Source organism: Nanorana parkeri, unplaced genomic scaffold, assembly GCF_000935625.1.
Source record: "Nanorana parkeri isolate BGI_ZX_2015 unplaced genomic scaffold, ASM93562v1 scaffold40, whole genome shotgun sequence".
Taxonomy (NCBI): Eukaryota; Metazoa; Chordata; class Amphibia; order Anura; family Dicroglossidae; genus Nanorana; species Nanorana parkeri.
The window spans coordinates 2,053,083-2,078,930 of NW_017306308.1; the positions used below are offsets into that span (position 1 = coordinate 2,053,083).

Sequence of the window (25,848 nt, forward strand, 5' to 3'; positions counted from 1 at the left end):
TTCTTTATAATTTTTTTAACTTTTTTATCACTTTTTATTTTTTTTATTTCATTATTTCTTCATATTTTTTTACATTTTTATTTATTTAATTATTTTTTTAATCAATTTAATTTTTTTAGATTTTTATTTATCATATTTCCTTTTTTATTATTTTTTTATCTTATTATTGTTTATTTTTTATAATTATTTTCCTATTTTTTTAATAATTTGTTTCTTATTATTTTTTACTTTTCAATCACCTTTTCATTTTTTAATTTCATTATTTCATATAATTTTTTTAAATTTGTATTTATTTAATTTTCCCTGTTCGCTGTGTGATAGCAATTGGAGGTGACAGGTTCTCTTTATTGACCCTGTCACCTCCAATACAGGAGTGTTAGCACAGCTCTGTGCTGGAACTCCTGTGACAGGTGAGAGAGGAAGAGCACAGCTCTCCCCTCTCACAGTCTACACAGAGCGACAGGGTTACTTTTAACCCTGCCGCTCTGCTCACCGCAGTGAGAGACTCGGCGGCGGAGCCCGGGACCGAAAGAGAGAGGTAAGTGCAGGGGGGAGGGGAGGAGGCTGCACACTGTTTACATGTGATCTCGGCGACATCGCCGAGTTCACATGTAAACGAAAAATCGTCTGCCTCACTCTACATTTAGTCCTGCTTGTGCAAAGCAGGACTGAATGTAGAGAGGGCAACTTCCCCACAAGAACACCGCTGCCGCCCCTCTGCACCCTGCCGCCCCGGGGCAGGGCCTCGGTGGCCTTGTGGGGAATCCAGGCCTGCTTGGAGCGGTGGCTACTTTACCACAAACACAGGGACCATGGGGAACAAAAGTAGCCACCCTCTTGAAGGACAGAGAGTGTCACAATGTAAAAAGTGTGCTTACTTTTCCACCAATGGATCAGCCTTCAATTTTATAAATGGATCGAAGATGAAACCTAATTGTCGCTACTGAACACTTCACGGCATTAACAGCCTCTTAGAAATAACAATACAGTTCACATTTAAGACTGCATTATTTACAAACTAGGAACCAGACATGTTTTATCTCTCTGATAAAGCTAAATCCGGCTCTGTGCCCAAGGTCAGCACTTGAGAGTATAGAACGCCACAGACATTTCATTGAAACAATGAACGGCTTGTGTCTCCCGATATCCGTCTCCTGTCCATGCTATGACAGATAAAGACTCTGATGTTACACAGCTCTGTGCCTACAGATCCACACTGTGCTTCCAGCCTGACCGCATGGGTTGGCTAAAACTGATGAAACATTCACACCTCATCAGAGATGTGACACTTATACTAGACGGCCAGTCGTAACACTAAAATATTACATTAGCCCATCAAAATAAATAAGAAAACAACAAATGAGCAATTACAATGTCCAAAGAGCACACTTGCTATCTAAGCTGTTTTCTGTATGAAAAGCATCAGTTTATGGTATCTGGCACAAAGCGTAAAGCTTTTGAAATGCTGGCCCGTCTATTTTATATTAATGTATATTTTATAGGACAGAAAATGTTTTAGACTTTGCCAAAACTTGACTCATTAAATTCAGACAACCTTTTGGCATCGGCTCTGGTACACTCTTAAGGAATACAGCTCTTGATATGTTTTCAATTACAGAATAGAGGGGAAAGAAATAATGTAGATGCTCTTTTTAACCATTCTGAGACAAATTAGACACCTACTAAAAGCTTCTTTTTAGATGTACACCCCCATTTCCCCTATCTCGCTCTTTGCCTGGTAGCATGTTTTAAGCTAAATTCACACCTTCACACCATCCAAATCTTAGTGGACATTCTGTAGAGCCTAACTATAAAAAGGAAAAAATATAAACGGTGTTCCCTTTATTAGCAAAGTGAGATGAAAGAAACTGTGTTGAAAGCTTGCTGCTTATCACTAGTTTTTGAATTTCAAAAGGCAACAGAACCTTACCGGCTGTTAGTGGAACAGGGGCCATTAACAAAATAGCATACTTTTCAATTTAAAGTGACATTTAACTCTACCCTATTGACGTACCCTATTAAACTAAATGTATCTTATTTGTCCATCACTCAGCTGCAGATCCTCAACTCATCTCTGAATTCATGCTGACACTGTCCTTCCTTCTGGAGGGTGGCTACTTTTGTTCCCCATGGTCCCTGTGTGTGTTGTAAAGTAGTCACCACTCTAAGCTTGCTCCTGTTATGGACTACAATCTCAATTTAAATTACTAGTTCTGTAGTCCATCATGGGAGTGAGCTTGGAGCGGTGGCTACTTTACAACACACACAGGGACCATGGCATTTGTTTCAGCAGATTTCCAAACATGCAGTGTTTGATTATTTGTGATGTAAAGAAACTGAGTGACGATGAGTAGGTGGCTAAATTTGTGGCAAACAAGTTGCATATATTTGCAGATGTACACGGAAAACAACACATCCCTGTAAAATTGAGAGCAAAATGTAACAAAATGGAGTCCATGACATGTCATCTATAGACCTCTAATGAGTACACAATGAAAACAAATGCTAAATCAAGCTATAACCAGTAAATGGTGTAAATATGAAGGGAAACTCCTCCTGGTTATAAAAGAATAAACAAGCTTATCATTTTTTTTGCTCTTGGAAGAAAAAGCTTGGCATGTTTGATATGTAACCTCATGAGGTCTACAGCTGTCCTGAGCAAGTCTTCTAATGAGATCCAGTACCTGACTAAGCATTGGAGTAACCTACAGCTCCACACATAATTTGCTAATTTCTCAACACGTGAAGCATAGTTTAGAATCAGATGCACCGTTGCATTACGATGTGATTTCAACATACAGTATATTTTAAAATCTGTAAAACAACACAGAGCGCCAGACATGTGCAGAATCACCTTTATTTTGGACATACCAGTAGTAAAATGTATACTCACAAAGGTTCAGTAAAAGCAGCGCTGAGAACGGTCTCTTAATCAATAAGGTGAACCTGGATTACAAATTGGTCTACCTCGCAGCTGTTCGTCCGTGTGTTTGGCTAACGCGTTTCCCGGGGGCACGCCCCCCTCATCAGAGCCACACTTGATCGCCCCCTTCATCAGAGCCACAGCACAATGCCTGTCTCTACTTGGGCTGACAAGAGAGAGTGTCAGCCCAAGTAGAGACAGTCATTGTGCTGTGAACTAAAAAGACTTTTGGATCCAAGTCTGCCAGAGGGATACAAACTTGTTGTAGGACTGTGGCTGCTCCAGCAAGGGACGTTACCTGAAGCACGGGACTTTGCAACAAGGGCTCAATGAAAGAGTGGAGTCCCAGGAAACGCGTCAACCGCTTCTACTACAGCTGATGCCGGTGTCTATCAACCCGGACTGAAGAGTGTGGATGTCTGTCTGGATTGCTTAGAGATCACTTTCTAGTCGTGGATCATTGCTAAAACTATTTGTGCCCCTATGTTTGTGAATAGCCTTTTGTTTTTAAACTGTTTAACCCCTTCACGACTGAGCTTTTTTTTTCAGTTTCTGTTCCCCAATGACTGAAGCACTTTTTACATTTCTGATGTGTGTTTCTTCCATAGCATCCACACATATTATATATTTTTTTTTGAGTGCAAATAGGGCAATATAATTACATCACATATGTGCGGCTAACGCCTCACAGGATGAATAAAATATTTTTAAAAAGAGGAAAAAACCTAAAGAAAACACCTTTTCCCCAAGTTTGATTATTATTTTAAGAAAAATAGTACAGCTAAAAAAAAATGCATTAAAATACATTTATATATTTGTCCTTTATTTAGAAACACCTCACATCCCTAGGATTTGAGAATGTTTTTGTACTTCTGGGCCTAAAAACAAAAAGCTAACATTTTATTTTTTTTCTCTAAAAACCGAATAGTGATTAGGTTAGGTGGCCTACAATGTCACTGTAACTAAGTGTCAATAACTGTCACACTTAGTGACAGCGACATACTTTGAACAACGCCGTCACGAGGGAGTTAAATAGAAAAATTAACCTCTTAGGGTGAAAAACAAATCTGCAGCTCAGCTGCAGATTTTCATTGTAAGGGGTTAATTTGTAAAATAATTATAGGATAAAATATATTTGTATATATCATTTTTCTTTTGTTAAATTATTTTTATTTCTTTACACTTTTTTATACTTTACGCTTTTTTCCACTTTTTTGGTCTATTATATAAAGCACCCACTATGACTGCTTGATAATTTAATTATTTATTTTGCATTTTTGGTTATTATTAGGCTGCTTCATACTTGGGAAAAGCCAATAATAACCTTAGTGACTGAATCTGCAGCATGTCAGATTCAGATGTCAATAAAGACTTCTGATGTTCTTAGAAAAATCTGATACAATGTTTTTTATTACAATGATACAATAATTTCATTTTGCTACATATTTCTATGAAGCATAGAAATATGTAGCAAAATAAAACATTGTATCATTGTACACATGGGGATCTGTACAGAGCGGTCAAAACAGATCCCTATCTGTGCAAAGCTGTCAAAACAGTGATATAGCATAGCCGTTCACACGGCTCTGTTGTCATCGTCAGATACTCAATCGCTGATCAGGTATCTGTAAAAGCTTAATTCTTTCATTGATGAAAGAAGCTTTTACAAAAGCTTAATTCCTTTATTAATGGATGCCTCAATACTGAGGCATCCATTAATGAACAGTGACTGCTGATCTCAGCGGTTACTGGCTTTTAAAAGCTCCAAATAGCTGATCACGTACAGGGTACGTGGTCAGTCATTTGGGCACTTCATGCTGGGGACGTACAGTGCACGTCTCCAGTCAGGAAGGGGTTAATAAATGTAAAAAAATTTAAGCAGCCTGACAATTTTTTGTTATTTGGGGTGTGTGTTAGTCAGCAGAACAGTAGCAAATAATAGACATTGTACCCCAGCAAAAGTGATTGCCCTCTGCTCTTCTTTAAACTGTAAACCACATATTACTTGAAATCTTAGGGGTATATCTATAAAGCAGTGAATGTGACATACACTAAGCATTCACTAAAGATGTATCTTCCTGGTGCATGTGATTAAAATGACATTGATTGAATCATTTATACACATGCCCCCTTAGAGATTTAACTCTAATACATCTTTGCCAAGTTTTCCAGTAGAATGATGAAGAGTATTTTTTGTTACCTGAATGCAGCCTAGATATCCATGCTGTGAAGCTATATGAACAGCACTGTTCCCACATTTGTCAGTCTCATCAAGGGAAATCCCCTGTTCTTGCATAAATTGAAGCAGCCACAGTAGTATTTTTTCCTATGAAAAAAAATATTTGGATAGAAGATATTATTTAGTATAGACTACATATTTTCCGTATAACACTGTTAAACTGAGGTCACTAAATGTCAGGTATATTGGTGATGTTTTATGAGGCCACTTAACAACTGTTATTCATTATATGTCCTGTGTTTCATTTCCCCTCTGGTATATACATCATGCCCTAGTAAGGTTGCAATGGTTCCTGCAGACTACACTGCACACTTCTAAGGGCTTGGAACAGGAGAGGGTTTTGTCAAGTTAAGCTCGTAGCACAGTTGCAAAAAAGCATTTTTGAAAAACAGGATTTCTGCATGACTGGCTCTGATTATATTGTCAATTCCTAAAATAAAGAAAGTCTTGTTTAACAAACAGTTCACATACTGCCATGTCTTTATTGAAGAAGTGGAACTGAATTTGTGAAACATGCTTCTGATCTGCGGTCTGCATTTCCAATTATAGTAAGTCCCGTGGAAGATGAGGGGAGCTTTTGCAAACTTTTGTTTTGCAAGTAGCACAAGTACCACTTTTACAATGTGAACCTCTTAGAAAATGGCATCATTCAATAAAATGAGAGGTGTGGGTATGCCAGAATGTCACAGTAGGGTATACAATTTATCACTAGTAATGGTAGTAACTAATTTGTATAACTGTGATGTTTATATCCATTTCCACATAGACAGACACGGGGTCCAAGATTTGTAGTTTTTTCCTCCATCCCAAGATGGAGGAAAAAACTGTACGGACGCGGATGTCACAGCAGTGACATTTGCTCCATACTGCTGTAATCAGGAGAGTATCTGTGCACAGATGCTCTCCTGATCAGCCCGTGTGAAAGGGTTTTTTTTTTTACTTGTTCCAGATTAGCAACTCAGACAGCATTGAAGCCAATGCATTTTCATGACAGTCAGGGAACAAGTATTCTCAAACGTTACAGCATTGGCAGCTTCTAATATTCTCTCATGAATGGTTCCATTAAAAGAGTCAAATTATTAGCAAATGCTAAACACATTCTGTACCATCTAGCTATACATTAGGATTATGGTTTCAGAACAGACCCAGTAGTAGTAGCAAACAGTATTTCTTCCATTTTTGTCAGTTACAGATTTGAATGAACTGCCATTTAGCAAAAGATCACTCTTATTCTTAAATACAATGCAGCAGCCGAGAGCTATTATTCAGTACAACTTTGTGTGAATGTTACGTGAAAAGGGCATGTTATCACCTTCACATACAGAAAAGCATTTAACCTAGGGCTATCACACGGAGTTTCAAAACAGCTTAGCATCTGCAAAATTTAAACAACAACTCCACCCAGCTATGAAAATGAAAAACTGTAAGAAATCTGGTGTGTTGAATGTCATACAGCTTCTTTATTTCTCTCCAGAGGTGCAATGGAGTTTCTGGGGGTGATTTACTAACCTAAACACACACACACACACCAGGTGTGTGTGATTTTCACACAGCAAAACGTATTTATCAACCAAAAAGTCTCTAAAAGCATATTTCCACTAATGCCATATATGGAAAAATCATGCACATGATGCATATATAATGCTGCTTCACAGTTTAGACAAAAATGGTTAGCTCATGCATTTTCATTCCTTGCATTCATCAACGCAAGCAACACAACATAGAGCTAATTTACCCAACATCACCTTGGAATTCCTTCAGGGCTTTGCACAACACACCTGCTGGGTGTGTACACATTACAAAGGTGTTTAGATTCCACCCATAGATCATGCTGGGAGGGAACACACTGCAGAGGTGTATACACTTTCGTGGTGTGTTTATAAGGTTAGTAAATCAACCCCTCTGTGTCACACGCTCCTCCTCCACACCTAGGTTATTACTACAGGAGGGAGCTTGACTTCTTCGTTTATCAAGCTGAACATGAAAATGTGTATGGGAAATAGGCGTTACAATCAAAATATTGGCATATGTAAAGTTTAGCCTTATCAGTATGATACCTGCTGACAACTGAGGAAGTGAATTTGTGAACTAAACCAAAGTGCATTGGAAGGCTGCCTCTTAGTACAAGCTGGATATTGGCTCAGCTGAGCCTCAGCTCATCTATATAAATGTCTGCTTAGCTGTGTCTCTGGTTTATATTTTTCCAAATCCTTTCAATGACACTTCCAAAACTGCCTTAAAACTTGGCCTCTGCTTGCTTGTTACATTCACAATTGCTCAGTTCCTGCATTTCACCTTAGGCATGCACACTACCTTTCCTAAAGGTCATCCGGCAGTCACAGTAACCCATGCTACTGCTATTGGGTCAATGACACAAAGATTAAGTATACAGAAAAAAATGATGGACTCAGCAACTTTGATGAAACAGCAACTTTTATTTGATGCTTCTCACAGATATTTTGCTTTTCAGCATTTTTCTTTAATAATTTTCTGGGAGCATAAACAGTTCTGCAGTGGACTGTGGAGCCCCAAAGTAGCAATACCGCTTTCTTAGGGCTTGTTTTGGTGCTTTCCTTCTACATATTTAACATTTTTAAATCAAAATCTACAAGTATCTGTGTGATAAAGATTGTGCTAGCTTTAGAAAATGTTCAGTTAGCAACAAGTTACACATTGTACTGCTGCAGCTGAATGAGAAGACATCATCTTTACTTATTCTGTATCCTCACATGTTTTATAAACCACATAGAAAGTTAAAAAAAACCATACCTGACCATAGTTGGCTGCATAGTGGATAAGGCTAGGGTGATCCTTCGAACAACTTAGCTCTGCAATTGCTTCCGTCTCACTAACCATCCACCGCACACACTCCAGCTGACCTGTCTGTAAAAAAAGTAAAATATATTTTCATACACAATTGTCTCACTAGAAACATTTAGAAAATACAGGAAAGCATTTCTTGCTTCACAGGTGATACCCTAATTTACGTAGATGGTAAATGTGGTAAGGATTATTAAAATATTTGGTACCTTCAAGTTAACCTGGAAAAATATGTTATTTTTCCTACTGGACCAACACAACCTGAAATCTTCCCATGGGACACCCTGTTTCAGTTACATAGTTACATAGTATTTGAGGTTGAATAAAGACACAGGTCCATCAAGTTCAACCTTTGTGTGTTTGTGTGTGTTTGTATATGAATCCCTGTGTGGTCTAGTTTTTAAGAGTACCTATACCCCTGTATGTTATGGTCTCTGAGGAAGGTATCTAAATGATTTTTTAAAGATTCAATACTCTCTGCTGATAGCACTGCTTGTGGAAGAGAGTTCCAAAATGTAACCACTCTGACTGAAAATGTATTAATCAGTTATATGTACAGAGTACCATTTTTCTCTTTTGAACACCTGAAACTTTAACCGCTTAATGACTGAGGCCTTTTTTTCCCCGCATACATGTTATAATCAACATTTTAGGCCTGAAAATTACTTCAAACCCCAAACATTATCTATTTTCTGAAAGCCAAGACCCTGTAGAATAAAATGGTGGCAGTTGCAAATGTTTATGTTGCATGATATTAGTGCAACCTATTATCAAAACCAACAATTTAGTGAAAAATGCACGTAAGTAAAATTTAGTGCCCCAAAACACAATAAAATACCCATTGAGGTTAAGTAAAGAGATACCCAACTTCAAATAAACAAATAGTTGCGCTAGGAGAAGTAATGTGTCAAATGTCACCAGCTGCAACAATGTGTGATGAAAACCATCAACAATGTAACTAATATGTTGTGCTTGGTATTGCTGGATTAAACACCATCATTTATGTGTGAGTGATTCAATAAACGTGATTACTAATTATTTGAAGTTGGTGATTAGTGTTTAATCCACCTGTGTGTGCAGTCGCTCAGTGTATTGTGTGTCGGCGGTTAACTGGAGACTTATTAATCCACTACACCGCAATTGAATATATAATTAAAATAAAATAAATAGTGATTATTCTGTGGGTGAATTAGTTCTGAAAAAACTAGTTCTGAAAAAAGATACCCATTTTGCCCAGGTTAAAAATTGTGTGCGTCTGTGAAACGGCGACCCCAAAAAGTCCATAGACGATGCTTTAAAAGCCCCTTCAGGTCATCAGTTTTGAGATACACACAAATATTAAAAATTAATTTTTGCTCTCACTCTAGTGTGAACGTTGATACCCAACATGTGTAGCACAATCATCATTTTCGTATGTAGGCACACCCGACGTGTGTTTACGTTACAACGCGGGTGCTCGCGGGGCGGGGGACTTTAAACAAAAAAACAAAAATTACATATTTTTATGATATTATTTTTAAAAACTGTAATTTTTTATTTTATTTTAATTTACTTACAAGCCCTCAATTTGATAAAAGGTGATACTTGAGGTCCAAAAGACCCCTAGTATCACCTTTACACTCTAAATAAGCTATTGAAGTGTAGATCACACTTTAATAGCTTATTGCTGTGCTTCAGGAGCCGAGTAATGACAGCTATGGGACCGAAAGTGATGCAATAAGCGTCGCTCCTGGTCCCATAGAACGGGGAGGAGAGCGGTGAATGGACGCTCACCGCTCTTCTACCCAGCTTGGCCCGCAGAGGATGCAGTGGAGCGGGGGTGTCGGACGGGCACTTTATCGGCTCGTAGAAGCGATCTGGCGACAGCTGAGTTGCCAGGATCGCTTCTATTGTAAAGCCGAAAGTCTGCTTTACAAATGTAAACAGAGTCCCGATGACTCTGTTTAAACGGGCCCGATGCCAGTGACATACTATGTACGTCACTGGTCACTAAGGGGTTTAAACTAGATAAATGTCACTTTTACAAGTACCTCACTCTTCGACATGCTGTTCAGGCCCAACTAGGAACATTAACATTTAACTGGTCTGTTCTCTTGAAAGCATGCTAAGCACAATGGCTACCCCTAAGCAAGTTATGAACCTATACCATTTTCTCTGACACCAGACCCCTGTTCCCTTTGATAAAGTCTGGTCCTTCTCAACAGCTGCCATTACACAATATCTTCATTTGCAGTTTTACTTTTTCCACCAACTATACTACACTCCTACAAAATGTATAACGTAGGAATTAGCCACTCAGCCCAATGTTAATGTTTCTCTACAACATCAGCATATGTTTGCATGTCTGATCATTCTGATCTTCTGTTTAAACATCACCTTACTGGCAACATATACACCAGCTATTGACATGTGGTATGATCTGCCATACCTCACAGAATTGTACCCCCTTGCTATATTACCAAGTCATACATGGGGTAAATACCTCTTATAGCTAATACACTTACTGCTCTTTTACGCCAGAAAGGTAATCTCACTAAAATGGAAGGAACCAACAGCTCCGGATGTAAAACAGATAACTTGGTTTACTAACACTTGCAACCCAATGTAAATTTAAATTTTTTAGACTTCTGCTTTAATGCCAGGTAGATGTAAAAGTTGTTAAGCAGAAGAACATAAATCAATTTTCTAACCAAAAAAGCTACATCCCAAAGTAAAAATAGGTGAAAAATTGCCTTTGCTGATGACGAATGGAATTTTATACCCACTGTCACCATGACACGCAGCTCATACACCATCAAAAATTAAAATAATATGCGTATGGAATTCCAATTACACATTTTGCATTCTGTTATATGAGAAAGGGATAGGCCCACAGTTGTGATTGCGTGGAGCTGTATATAATCTCTTTGCAGTTATGTAAGACCATCACAGCAATCCTCATTCTCAATGGCATCTTGCCATGCATAATTGTAACATTCCCCTTCAGAAGCCAGGCTTTCCCAGTGGTGTTACATTACTTTCTGTGCAAATATTTCTTCAGGATTAGACCCATGGTCAGTACTTCCAGATTGGGCTGTAATTGCTCTTGATCGGTTTCTTGTTGATATAGACAGGGAGTCCCTAAGAGGAAGAATGAGTTCTGGGGTTTTGACAATTTACATGTGAATGGTCCTGCAATTCTCTGGTGGACTATCTGTGAAAAGTATTTATCTTTAGAAATGAGTGGAGTGAAGTTTCCAATTTCCAGGCTGCTGTCAATCTGTGTTTTCTGGTAGCACGCTAATTAGCAAAGTGCCTATTTGACCCAGGTTTCCTTTTATAAAAGGAGAAAGGCTGCAGCTGCCCTTCACGTAAGTATGTAGTCACATGCTATGGACCTCTAATATTTCTTTTTCCAGTTCATTAGTGTTTGTTGGTCCCTGTGCTTAGAATCTCTGGTATTTTATGGACTGGTTTATACCCAGTGTTAAATGATGAACAGATAATGACATGTAATGCCTACGCAGGGACGGCTTCCCTAGGGATCCTTAACACACTCCATGTATTTTATTGTGGTCTGGTGGTAAAAGGGTATTTCCATCTTTGTTTAGAGTTTTGAAAGGAAACCTCTCAAGTCGAAAACCTTCCCAGGAGCTTAAATTACTAATGTAAAACCAAACAACGTTATATATTTACAGATAATCTATACATTTACATTATGAAGAGGATAAACTAATAGAGTATTTTTTTATGCTGACACGATAAAACTGCACTCAGTTGTGCAGACATGAAAAATTTCTTCCCTGAGACATGACTGGATATTTGAAACAGCCGTGGATTTAGGTCCAACTCCAGACCAATTTTTTTTGGGATAGTCTATCTTGGATAGACTTGGGAAGAGTATTAATTTGTCTCATTTGTATTGCTGTCCTTGAGCCTGTTAAGGAAATACCACTTCACTTCTTGTCCCTGTGAATTCAGGGCAAGAAGTGAGAACCAGCTGTCAACGGGACAGGAAGACACAGAGAGTAATAATTACCTGACAGAATTTCTAATGTTGGCCATACACAGCTTGAATTTTGGCTAATTCTCGCTGAAATGTTCATAATTCGAGCAATGGGTGACCCTGTCGGCATTGCCTGGGTTGTCAAACTTTGAAAAATGAAAGAAGCCAGAGTAGAAATCTCACTGTTCAGGTGAGAAAAGTCACTGTCCAGGAGAGAAAAGTAACGGGCCAGGAGAGAAAAGTCACTGTCCAGGAGAAAAAAGTCACTGACCAGGAGAGAAAAGTCACTGTTCAGGTGTTCTTACAGCTGCAGAGTCGACTGCCAGAACACAATAGTTGTTAGGGGAGGTGTGTTCATCCACGCTGTTCATTCCCCATTGTGTCTCAACCAGACAGATTTCCTATCACTTACTAAGCAAACAGGAAATGAGGGGGAATCTCTGCAATGGGATCACAGATCTCAGTAAAAACCTATATACAAAAGAGCACAACATATATTTGCAGAAGAGTTTTTTTTAGAGAATTTGCATTCTGTTGTCCCAGCTGCAGGTGGCAATCAACTGGCATAAGCATGTGGATTTAGGTATGTATATAGGGATTGCAGGTATGTTTCTAAGGGCCGTAGGCACAGTTTTGAGAGGATGGTATAGTTACGTGAACCTAATCCCATGAATAGGACAGTACATTGGAATTGGAACTGACGAGTTTGATGGCTCTGCATGTATGGCAAATGGCAGATAGATAAAATTAAGGAATAGGCCGCAAGATGGCAGATGCAATTTAATGTTGAAAAATGCAAGGTTATGCACGTGGGAGCCAAGGGGAAGACAGACATGGAGAAATACCTGGGGGTCCTCATAGATCACAGATTCAGCAATAGTATGCAATGCCAAGCAGTGGCCAGCAGGGCAAGCAAGATACTATCCTGCATTAAAAGAGGGATCCTTTTGAGGGATAAAAACATAATTTTACCACTTTATAAATCACCAGTTCGGCCATACCTTGAGTATGCAATAACGTTTTGGTCACCAATCCTCTGGAAAGATGTTTATGAAATCGAGAGAGTTCAGAGAAGGGCTTTGAAATTAATAAAGGGGATGGAAGGCCTGGAATCTGTAAATCGCCTGTAGAAATTAAAATTCTTCTTCTTATAAAAAGGTGATTAAGGGGGGACCTAATTGCAATTTTCAAAATCATTAATGGCGACCACAATATCCAGAACAAAATGTTTACACCAAGAACTCTATTGATTACACGAGGCACAACAAGAGGTTAGAAGAGATGCAGTTTAATCTTAGACTGTGGGAGGTTTTTTTTTTACTGTGGGAGTAGTAAAAGTGTGGAATCCCCTTTCACAGTCCGTAGTATCCAGTGATAGCATAGACAAATTCAAGAAACTTCTAGGTGAGTTTATTGGTTCACTAAATATGCAAGGATATGGGAACTACTAAAAGCCAATTAAATACAGAAAACACACACACATAGGTTGAACTGGATGGACCTGTGTCTTTATTCAACCTTACCTACTATGTAACTATGTCACCAATAGTGAAAGTGAATTTGAGTTACCACCAAAACAGGAATAGAGGTGAAATCTTCCAATGGGGACTCTAGTTCAGGTGACCCTGGTGACAACCATGGATTTCTCTCACTTTGGAGGGATTTCCTTTCACTTCCTGTTGTGGCTATGAAGCAGAAGGTAAAGGGAAATCTCCCCAATGGGACACAAAAGGCAAAAAAAACCTGTCAGGGATTATAACCCTAGCTCACACTACGCCATATGAAAAAAAAAATAGTTTGGGCTTTAATTCCACTTTAATTTTAATATGCCCAAAATATGGATGGTTTACAGTTCTTTGAAAACAAAAATCTTTAGCTTGTGCTTTATTTTGGAATAGCACAGTGAACGTTTGTGTTTTATTAGGATAAGGTTAACGTTTTGTGCTTTTTAATACCACTGTATTTTCTGTTAAGCAGCTACGCAGCTACAGCAATCCCTAATGTCTCCAGTAATCTTTCTCAAGGCTACATTTGTGCATTCAATGACTTGTTAAATAACTGTAATCATTCGTAAATATGGAACTTAGGTCAAAATTCCAAGACTAAGAAACATAAAATATTAGTAAAAGTGACTGCTTGTGCTCTTAGATGTAGATGTTATATATATCTTCCAAATGATTATACTTTATTTACGACTGGAAGGTGTCTTAGACAATTCCCTCTGTCCTCTTTTTTTCCAAATAAATGTAATCTTCACTGAACCAGACAGACTCCACGTTGGAAATGATCCAAAAGTAAAAGAACTTCACCACGACTGTTACTCTGTTACTTATGGCAAAAGCATTTGGAAGTCTGTCATTTTATATGCACTTGGGGTTATGAATCAAGCTACTAAAGTAGACATTTTGCCACTAACATTACTTTAAGCACCATTTATAAACAACATATTTTGTTTCTGTAGTCATACTTGAACCAGGCACTGGCATTTACAAGATTTATGCGTGGCCTGTGTAATGATAACTTCATGGACACATTAACAATAGGAATCTTGTAGGTCAGAAGGACTGAGTACAAAAGGTATCCTGTAGCTAAATCATCAAGAATGTATTCACCCATACTACACAGAGCAAAAGAAAAAAAGGAAACTTGTACTGAGGTATATTCAGGTTGCCACTGCTTACCCTCCTAAAATCCCAATTACCTGACTGTTTCTGGCACCTATACCATTTTAGTAAATAACCCTAGAGCGAGCATGGAGAAAGTTTTACCACAGTAGAGTCAGAACTACTGATGTACATGTTCATATTTCCAAGTTAGAAGTTTAACCGTGTTAAAGCCATTAGATCATTGTTACAGCCATGCAACTATTAACTTGAGAAAAAGGGGTCAGCAAAGGAGTCTTTGTATTATTTGGCACTATAGGTTTCCTTTAAGAACCTGTTATGGGCAACACAGCCATTTCTTCTTTTCTATACTTGCATACAAAAAGCCAATTTAAACCAATTCAATTCTGCTAGTATGGACACTTGAGGAAATGGCACAGGGATGCAGAATCCATATTGATGTACTGATTTATCATCATCTATACTAGAAACAGGGCTTCTTCCCAAGGATGGAGCTTACCACAGAGAATAGGTCTCCGGTAACATTTGATTTGGGAAGTTTCCTGGTTTTTAATCATAACTGAGATGGGGAGTACACTTACATAATATGGGTTGTCTGCAAACACATCACAGGCAGCAACACATATATGGCAATGTCAAAAACACTGTTGAAAAAACATTACATTCCCCACCTCTAGGACCTTTGTTCAGTTCACATGTAGCCTAAAGGAGCTGTAGAGGCCCTAGTACGGAATGTCCATTTCATCCTTATCTAAAAGAATTCATGCTATTTCAGTTGAAATATGAGACTGACAGCCCATAGGGGCAGGAGGGGAAGCTTATTTTCCATATGTTGAATGCAGCTTTCAGCAACAACTTTTCAGTACAAACTATACAGGTGACCAGTAAATTTATGGTGACGAGTAAAAGCATTTGTAAAGGCATTTAAAAAAAAAGTTTTGGATAGAGTGGGTAAGAGTTAGACCCTCTGCCATTTTTTTATGGTCTGTGTCCCCACTGGTGGGATTCAACCATTATTATTGTCACCAAAACAAAGGGTTATGGGAAATTCTAAACTTTGAAGTTGTCAGCAGAGCAAGAAGTGTGGGGAAATCTTCCAATGGGGACTAATGTTCTGATGATGACTATCTAAGGTAAGAATTCCCCTCAATTTGGAGAGACTGCCTCTCACTTTCTGCTACATCTCCAAGACAGGAAGTGAAGAGAATTCTCCACAATGCAACAGCAAAAAATAACCTGGCAGGTGTTTTAACCCCTCTCTACTCTATCCAAAACTACCAAAAAAGTTTGGCTATACACTGCAAGAATGTGCATGTGTTTCACTGGTACAAACAACCACTGACATTACACTGAAGCCATTGCTGGAACCTTCAACCTCTGCCTTAATACTTTTATGAGCATTTTTCTGTTGGTTTTAATCAAACTAAAATTGCTGAAGATTGGTAATGCCAAAATTGGCATTCCTAATACCTCTTTGGTATTCCAAGATTTGGATCTCTATGCTGGAGTTCAGAAGATGTAGCTATTATGATGGCTTTTAAAAATAACTGTCAACAGTCAAAAATGAAACAGCCAACAGATCACCACAACCAATACTATATTGTATAGGAAGTAGCCAGATCCACACAAATGCTGCTATTACATTGTCAGTCCACCCAAAACCGATTGCAGTCACCAGTTTATGCCTCTCAGGGATTGTCAGGAAATCTAAGTTACAGCAAGACCTATCTGCAATCTGCATAGGGTATTCATTTATTTTGTGCTACACTGCAGCAAGGCGATTGCAAACCATATAATGCAATGGGTTGAGCAAGAAACTCCAGGGTTTAAGTTTCTGTGCTGAAGTCTCAAAGAGAAATATCAGAACCACTACTGCTTTAAGGACCAATGATGTTTTAGGTAGTCCAAATTTTAAAAACATACTTCCCGTTGAGACATTTGCCTTTGTTCACTCCAAGTATTAAAGAAGAAAAATTAAACTAGCTGACTTTCTTTGCAGCTCATGCATATTTTATTATACTGACTAGTTTTGTCATAGAACTTCATCTCGTTTGGGCACTGCACAACACTATTTGGCTGATTCATTGTTCAAATTAAAAGCCAATAAGGAGACAAAGCAACTAATATCACTATGTAAATGCCACAGCCTATCCAGTACAGCATGAGGCTTTTTATGTTGGCCTTGGAAAGTAATAACGAAGTTTAATTTATTCTGTACTGTTTTCATAAGGATTCAGGTTTATAGGCATTTTAATGGGGAATGGCAGGTCTCCAGCAACTTAAGTCATATAGAGAGTAAAATGTCAACACTTTACAAGAAGGTGATAGCTTTTTATTGGACAATGTATTCTTTAAACAATAAAGAACCATAAAAACTCACCTATACTGTATAGTTGTAAAAATTACCTATACTATTTGACTGCAATAAAAAAATACCAAGTTCAGGTTATAGCTGCCGCTAACACGTTGAACTGCCAGAGCAAACAATGGTGCAATCACAAGCAGAGCTGTTGCCTAATATGTGTTATGATTACCAAAATCCTAGTTAAAGTAAGTTAGTCAATTATTATGTGTGGGGGATAAGCTGCATATAAGCAATTCCAGGTCCTGTTAATGTAACCTATAAGAGTTTATATTGCTGAATCAGGTGTGTGCATGAGTGTTGGATGTTATGAATATTTGAAAATGTGAGTGCTAATGTAAATCTGACTTGTACCAGCTTGGATTGCCACAACCCTGACATCACTGGTTTTACTGTTGACTGCAGACTGACGTTTGCCATATTAGAGGATCAGATTGTTTGAATATAATTAATCAGATTCTTTAATGACTCTCATACGGTACTGTGTCAGGCAATCACTTGAAAGGCTGGTGTCAGTATCTCCTTTGGACCAATAATATAATGATTTTGTTTTGGAACTTAATAAGATTGCTTATCAATGGCTGAAAAAAAATATTGTTTAGAGCATCAGTCTTGATGGCCAGCTAGTGTTTGAATGTGGCTTGCACCAAAGGCAATGAAAGTGCAATTATGGATGCATTTATCTGACATTCTGAATGCACGCGGGATCACATTAAATGGGGCCTGCAGTCACCTCAGTGCACCCTGTAGTTGGGTAATGGAGCACATCCACTGCAGTCAATGTGTGCAGTAAGTGACATAAATGGTTATATGGTTGCCTGTGGCTTTACTACACCTTCTAGTGCCAGGATTCTCTACCAGCTAATTCCCATGGCAGACATATTTAGAAGTGTACTGTACATGTGATTACCAGAGGTTGTTACCAAGTAAAAATTCAGGGACTTACACTAGTTATATTGTAAAATACATTTAATTGTTTTTAACCACTTGCCGTCCACAGCCATTAGTAAACGGCCGAACGGGAGTCTTGTAGGAGCAGATGGGCGTCTTAAGACGTCCTGCCCCTCCCCCTGCTTGTGTGCGGCGCGCAGCACGCACAGGAGTGGGGAAACTGTTAGCACTGTAAACAGCCAGCAATGGCTGTGTACAATAAAGCGATCAGGCATCTCTAGAGATGCCTGATCGCTTGTAGTAGCTGCGGGTGTGTGCCCCCCCCCGTACCGCCGCCACTGCCGGTCCCGAGATACGCTGTGCCTGGTGCGGCTGGGACCAGCACGGTGACTCTGTCACTGGAGATCAAAGGGAGATCAGTACACAGTCCCTAAATGCAGGAAGTGATGTATATTACATCACTTCCTGCATTCAGTGTCACTCTCCAGTGTCACTCAGTGTCACAGATGCCGGTGAGAAACTGCTGAAGCAGATCTCGGCTTCATCAGCTTCTCTGGGGGTCCCTAGGTGACATTAGGGGTCTTGGAGAACCCTGATGTCTCCGTAAAGAGGACCTGTTATGTGAATTGGCTATCACAAAGGGGGTTTCTTAGTCCCCTATGTGAAAGCAATAAAGTTCAGTGTAAAAAAAAAAGTTTTAAAAAAAATAAAGAAGCTTGAAAAAAAATTGTCACAAATAAAAAGAATGTCAAAAAACACAAAATGACAAGTCCTCCAGTAATCACATGTACAGTTACAGTACACTTCTGAATATGTCTGCCATGGGAATCAGCTGGTCCCCCCCCTCACATACACACGCAAACATGCGTCGGGTGTGCCTATGTGCGAAAATGACGATTGCGCCAATTACGCCGCACATGTTACATATCGCCGTGAACATTGGAGTGAGAGAAATAATTTTAGGGTCATTAATTACTAATATAGATAAAATAATCTGCGCTCTTGGAAAGATAAGGCTAAAAAGTTAAAATACTAATCCTAAAGCTGCTATGAATTGGTAAAATATGATGTGCAAGTGATAACACAGCGCTAAAGGTGGATTCCGTAAGAAAGTAGGTGTAAAATATAAATTAATATATTGCCTTGTTCTGGAGGTATATATATATATCCACCGAACTGGGGGACTAGTTACCTCCTCAAGGTGTATATATGTGTATATACATATAAGTGAATAACGTCCCAATGAAAAAATATCAAAAACAACTATGTATAAATCAAGTGATAACAAGGTGTCTAAACCTCATTTGTGTTGATAAATCTGAGCATAAACTTCTACGTGGATACAATGCAACACAATGTGAAAAAAATGTTAACAATAAAATTATCTCATAAGTGAATGGTAAAGAAGTGACAAATCCTCAAACCTTTGTGTCAAACCGTTAATAAAATAAAATTAACGAAAAACTATTGTACAGATAAAGTGCAAATAGTTCCTCCAAACTTCTGATTTGTGATGTGATTTGACAGATGACAATTAATTGCAAAGTGGGAGACTAATATAGATATGAAATAAATTGGATCTAAAGTACTCAATAAGACAAACTGAATGTGCAAACTAAATAAATAAAAAATAAAATATATAAAAATCAATTGAGTCCAATTCCCCAAGCAAACGAAAATAAATATAAAGTCCTTATAAGTTCGATCTTCCAATCAACCGTCCCCCAGGTAATCAGTACTCACCAGAATCAGTGAGTATATGTAATATAATCCCTCAGGAGCAGAAGGCTTCCAATCTCTCCGTTCCAATTCCCTCAAGAAAACACCCGACAGCAGATCGAGCACTTTCCAGCGCTTGTCCCTTGCAGTCTCCTTGGAGGTCCCGGCTCTCTGTTAAAGGCAGGTGCCGGCTCCTCTCAGCCGTGGGCAACAGCGATATTGTACGGTCCCAATCAGTGTTTTGTTTAGGGTAGTGGGAGAGAAAAAACAACCCTCATGGTGCGGTACATCCAACAAAGAATATTTATTAAAAAATAGCAACTTACATTAAAATTTCAGAACATCGGCCGGTCACATAGAAAAAGCCAAGATAACAAGCTTTCGCCTGAAAGCCATTAGCACAGTGCTTACTAGACAATGAAAAGATCTGCCCCTTGACGATTCGGTGGATATATATATATACCTCCAGAACAAGGCAATATATTAATTTATATTTTACACCTACTTTCTTACGGAATCCACCTTTAGCGCTGTGTTATCACTTGCGCATTAATTACTAATAACATGGTAAAAAAAACATTTTAATACAGCGTTGCAATTAAGAATAAATGTCAATCAAAGTACTGCAGCGCTGAATACTGAAAAATGGCCTGGCCAGGAAGGGGGTTTAACTCAGCTTGGTCGTCAAGTGGTTAATAAATACATAATTGCATTATTTGATGTTTTGTATACCTAGCCAGAGCCCAGCATTCTGATTGCTGTATAACAGCTCTGAATAACTTTAATTTCTATAGTGGTTGATACATTTGATGATCCTGCATCTGATTTAAATTGTACTGTTATTTGGAACCGTAATGTTTGTTTCACTTCTATATTTGTCAGACTTTGGTCAGTCATGTAGCACCATAACAACCCTTGCAGACTGAAAATAGTACCATCTGCACATCTGTTACAATATATACTAGGTACTGTTAAAACACTGTACTACCTGTACTAGGAGTCAAAACCAGGAACTCATCCATAAACTGACCCTTCTTTCTGATACATGAGAGTTCGTCAAGTACCTCGCCAAAATCACTCTGGAGCTGATAGAAGCATAGACATTAATTCTAGGTGTGAACAGGGCCAAAGTGAAAATATTCTCCTGCATGGTGTCTCTGCAAATAAAGCCTTGCTGTGTGCTAATGTAATACAGTTAAGCACTATAATGCCATCACTGGTAAAACGTCTTCATTACCTTTATAGCCAATCCTGCAGGTGTTAGCTTCTCCTCATTCCTCTCACTTAAACAGTCCTCCCCCATAAGTGATGTAAGGTGCTGCAGGCATTCGGCATGTCCCTGGGATGCTGCAATATGCAATAAATTGTTTCCATTTTCATCATGAATTTGGTCCAAATTATCTACAGCGATGTGAGGCTGGGGAGATAAAAAGGGAAAACATCATGAATAGTCCAGCACTGAGAAAGAAACCTGCAAAATGCCAAGATCAGTTCTCCAAAAGTCACATTACCATTAACATTAAAGTAAACCTAAACTGAGAATGCTAGTTGCTGAGATGTTTCTGTCTTCAATATGCGCTGACATGGATTAAAAAGTCAGAATATTGATGTTAGTGGATCACCATGGCAGCCAAATAAATGCAATTGCAGCCTTCACATTTTCTTGACTGCACCAAATGAGCTTATGCTTAAAGGAGAACTATGGGGTTAGGGCTTTTCCCCATAGTTCTCCGAAGGGCAACGGGAGGATACAAACTAGCGTCTGACATCTCTCCATTAACACACAATACTTGCATGTCCATAAAACCAATTGGATAATTGGATAAACATCTTCAGAATTTATAACATGCCTACACATAGGTCTGTCTTCTGAGGCTTATGACAGCCTTTAGTCTCATGGAAAAACTGACAATATCTGTGTATATCTTCAATTTGGACAGTTCTGGGAACTCTCAAGTCATTTATGCACAAAAGCATACAGTGCAACACACTTTACTGTCCATCTATGTAAACACAAGAGAGCGATAACTGAACCTGAGATTAGCTTGCACAATGTCTGACACTCACAATGAGATAACACAATATCTGCCTGAGTGACAGAGTGTTGGCATTCAGCTACATGATCTCTAATACTTTCTTTTTTATAGACAAAACTTTACTGATATGGGCAGTTTAAGAACAGCAGTTACTTTGTGCTTCTTTTACACAATTAAAGTCACTAGTTGCTTAGCTTCATCATACTTTTATGACTCAATGGTTTTAACTGGTAAAAACTTCATTTTTGCCAGCATAAAAATGTATCTAAATAATAAAGAAAACTGGGTCATCGTGGAAAACCCAATACGGAAAAATATCTTCCATATACAGTATATTAAGTCCATAATTGTGTTTATTTATTACAGTAGAATGAAATGAAAGTTGCAACCAGATCTGTTGTAATACATCTAAGATTAGAGAATGTTGACTTGAGTGTGGCCAGTTGTCATGGGCAAACCCCTTATTATTGATTTCCACCTGTTGCTGTTATTAATGGCCCCAATCCATTGTATTCTTACGTGCTAAAACCTTTGTGCAGTAGAAAATTGGAATGCACATTTTATTTTTTTTTGTAAATTCTTTTTATTGGATTTTCATGCATAACATGGTATCGTGCCTTCACAGCCGTGAAGGCACACAGTTCAGTACATCATATACAACCAAACCACATCTAACATACATAACAACCCCAATATAGGGACCTCTCCCGTCCCGATGCTCCCTCCCCCCACCCCCCACCCTAAACAATTGTGTGTCCTCCCAGTACCCGCCATCCCAAGCGAAGTGTCTGCCTCACAAACAGGAATACATAGTCCATTCGGTTGGAAAACAGCAGCTATGTGCACACTTATAATATTACTTCAGATTCCCATTGCCAATTTACTGTAGGGGTGATCTGAAACACGAGTCTTCCACCCCAGACACCCGCGTCTCAGCCTGTGAGAGTCTGCCCCTGATCTTATCTAGATCATGTCTGATCAATGTGCATTCAACCGCCAAATGATCTATTTTTGCAGTGAGGGCGATTTTGCAGCCCTCTATGGCTTCCAAGATGGTTTTTGTTTCCACTTTTACAGTACCTGGGGCATTTGCGGTGTCCAGAGCATCCGAATTGGCCTCTGCAGGATTCTCAGCGCCTCCCTCCATTCCACAGGCTGAACCGGAGCACTTGCAGGAAACAGGAGATGAGGACAAGATGGCGCCGGACAAGCGTGGGGCCGCTCCCTTTGCTTTTTTGCCTCGTTTCGGAGTGTCGGTACGTTTGCCGGACCTGGCGGTCATGTCACCCTGCACCAGACACCCACCGGAGTTCAGGTGAGTATAAGTAGGGCTGAACTGACAGGATATCGAGCGGATTTCGTTAGTGCAGCGACGGAGCTCCTCCAGACACGTCCGCGCTGCTTCACATCCTGGCCACGCCCCCCTGCACTGTCGAATGCACATTTTACTGAATGCATTCTGACCGGTCACTTTGGGCTACTGGAAATAAAAATCCGCATTAAGAATAAGACCTTTTTTATTAAATAACTGTATGGGCTTTCGGCAGCTTTGTGAATAACCCTGATTGACTTTCTTACAACTTGGACAGCAAAGTAGGATATGGTTATGAGCCTCTAAATTTTGCTCGACAGCAACTTATTTAACCACCCTAATACCAGTATTTTACACCCTTTCCTTTCCAGGCTACTAATTGCAGCCAGTGTTTGCTCTTTAAAATTGCTGTGATTGGTTCTCAGAGACATTCTGATTGGCTCATTTGATTCTTTTGATTCTTGGGAGCTGCTGGGATAACGCATGTGCATTACAATCAAGAACCTTTTAAATGTTCCCTCAGAGCATTGCGCCCTGACTGACAGTTTAATTACAATGGTCATTCACAAGGAGATGCAGTGTTTGCAACTCACCTATGTGGAAGGAAGCACAGTCATTCAGTCAGTGAAGTCTAAACACACAGGATGACGATGGAAAGACAGTAGTATAAGTACCCATACTGCTATCTTCAAAAGTTCCTCCTAAAAAAAACCCCAGCTTGAACATGCAAACCATACAAACTTCACCATTGTGGAGTAATATTCGGGGGCTGCATGTTACCGCAACACACCTGTGAATGGCAACCCAATGCACTGTTCAGTATAGGACAACGTACAGTGCAGCACTTCACACATTCATGCATTGTGTTGCTAAAGAATGTGTCGTTTTCTGATTCATAATGAATTGCATAATTAATAGGTTGCCTTAGGGCAACACATGTTTATGGTCATGAAAACATGAGTTAAGGCACTGAGAAAGAAGGAGCGCAAAAGTGTGAATCCAGCCTATCAGTTGATGTTATACAATCTGTGACAAATAGGTGTATAAGTGAAACGCATCAACATAATTTTCACTTATATGCTGAAATTCCTATAGTGACCGACATCACTAAATGCCAATATTCAAAATTTCTAGCAGCATGCCGAAAAAAGGGCTAAATATCAGTTTCACAGGAGCAAAACTGTGGGAAAAGTGGAAAAGAGATTTATCAAAGCACAGATCTCATAAACATTAAAGTCCAGATATGTGAAACACCACAATGGTATCACACATGAGGAATTATCGCTTCATGCTGTGCATTCATGGAAATGATTTAGTTTTGTAAAAATGTCTGAAATAAATCATGACTCTTGACAGCCCATCATTAACAAAATAGGCATGATTAGTCTTTTCATTCAGGTCTACTGTGACATGCGCCTGAATGCTATACACTGTTTCATTATATCCCTCTTCAAATTACAAAAGCATGGAGATGCTGAAAGGTTGCACATAGGGGTGTTTTATCACTCATACCATTTGTAGTCCAAAACTAGATACTCACACAAGGCCTCATGCAAGGAAATGTCTGAGCTTATAACATATATTGTTACTCTTTGCAAGTAGATTCTCCATTTTAGGTTTTTATAACTTTGATCTGACTGGTTGCTATGGGCAACAGGAACAGATCTTCCTACAGACACTTGGGCCTATGACAATCACTATGCCTCAGTAGTGATGGGAAAATCTACCATTATTTGATTCTTGGGTTTGTGAATCTTCAAAATTTAGCTAAAAGGCAAATCCCATTGCAATCTATGGGGGGCAAATCTTGGAGTTAAAATCTGGTCTTTTTTATGGGTAATGGGCAAATTAATGTAACAAAAGACACTGGAATCTGAGAATTACCATGAGGGACAAATACCAATGCATAAAAAAAATTAAAAATACAGTTCAGCGGGTCCTTATATATGGCTTTGAGGACAATAAAAATACAAAATAATTTACTAGAGAAGGTGTTTTACTACAAGAATTAAAGCAAATTTCAACTTTGCTGCTGGGGACCAGGGTTTCTGGGAAAAGGTGCAAGTATGAACAGCATATTTGCACATAATGGAAGACTTACCTTCCAAAGCATCTCATATCAGCACTGAGATAACAGTGATGTCCCTTGTCACTCCATTGCTGCTGCTAATATCTTCACCTGCACTACTTCTGGGATCTGAGTCTTTGGTCATCTTGACTAGCCAACCCAAGGCAATGCAACTCCCGTGCATGCATGCAGGAATAATTTCAGGCAAGTGCCAGGATTGTACACAGCAGCACATGCATGGCTCAGTGTACATGCACAAAAACAGTTTAAAAAACATTGCTGGCCCACAAACTGTGCGCAGATGACACAACAGTGTAAAATTGGCCAGCATAAGGACAATTTTAAAAATCAAGTTTAGGCCCAGATTTAGTTTAGGTTAGGCTTGGGCTTTACTACAAAAATTAATATACTGTAGAGGATACAACTCTGTAAAATTGACCAGCAGCAGGACAGTTTTAGTGAGGGATAGTAGGCCTAACTGGTGTATGCCAAACTTATATTTTGTCTATGGCAATAGGGGGTGCATTCAATTTGAGTGATATAATATAAGCTGATTTCAAAGGATGCAGTCATGTGCTGCAAACAAAAGGCAGCTTAAAGTACAAATAGCCAGTAACAAATGAATGCTTCACTGTAAGCACCTCAAAAGGATCCATCAAGAAAAAAATAAAAATTTAAAAGATGCACAAAAGAAGTAAAAACCCCAAAATACCACCCCTGAAACAAAATCTAACTTTTTTAAGGGAAGACTTACAGCAAGACTTGCAACAACAACCAGTAAGCTAAAATAAAGGCCCTATGAACATAAATAAATAAATAAATAACAATAAACCCCTAAAATAAATGAAAAACCCAAAACAGCCCCCGAG

The 25,848-nt window shown here is 38.9% G+C and overlaps 1 protein-coding gene across 2 annotated transcripts in view; it reads right to left on the reverse strand.

The window, feature by feature from the left end:
- Nucleotides 1–25,848, reverse strand: part of SNCAIP (synuclein alpha interacting protein) — a 95,943-nt gene that overhangs the window by 29,375 nt on the left and 40,720 nt on the right. For both annotated transcript variants that reach the window (XM_018571225.1, XM_018571217.1), the window contains exons 4-6: nucleotides 20,801–20,980; nucleotides 7,932–8,045; nucleotides 5,124–5,249 (exon numbers count right to left, since the gene is read on the reverse strand). In XM_018571225.1, coding sequence (XP_018426727.1) covers nucleotides 5,124–5,249; nucleotides 7,932–8,045; nucleotides 20,801–20,980 — 420 coding nt within the window. The remainder of the gene's footprint in view (nucleotides 1–5,123; nucleotides 5,250–7,931; nucleotides 8,046–20,800; nucleotides 20,981–25,848) is intronic.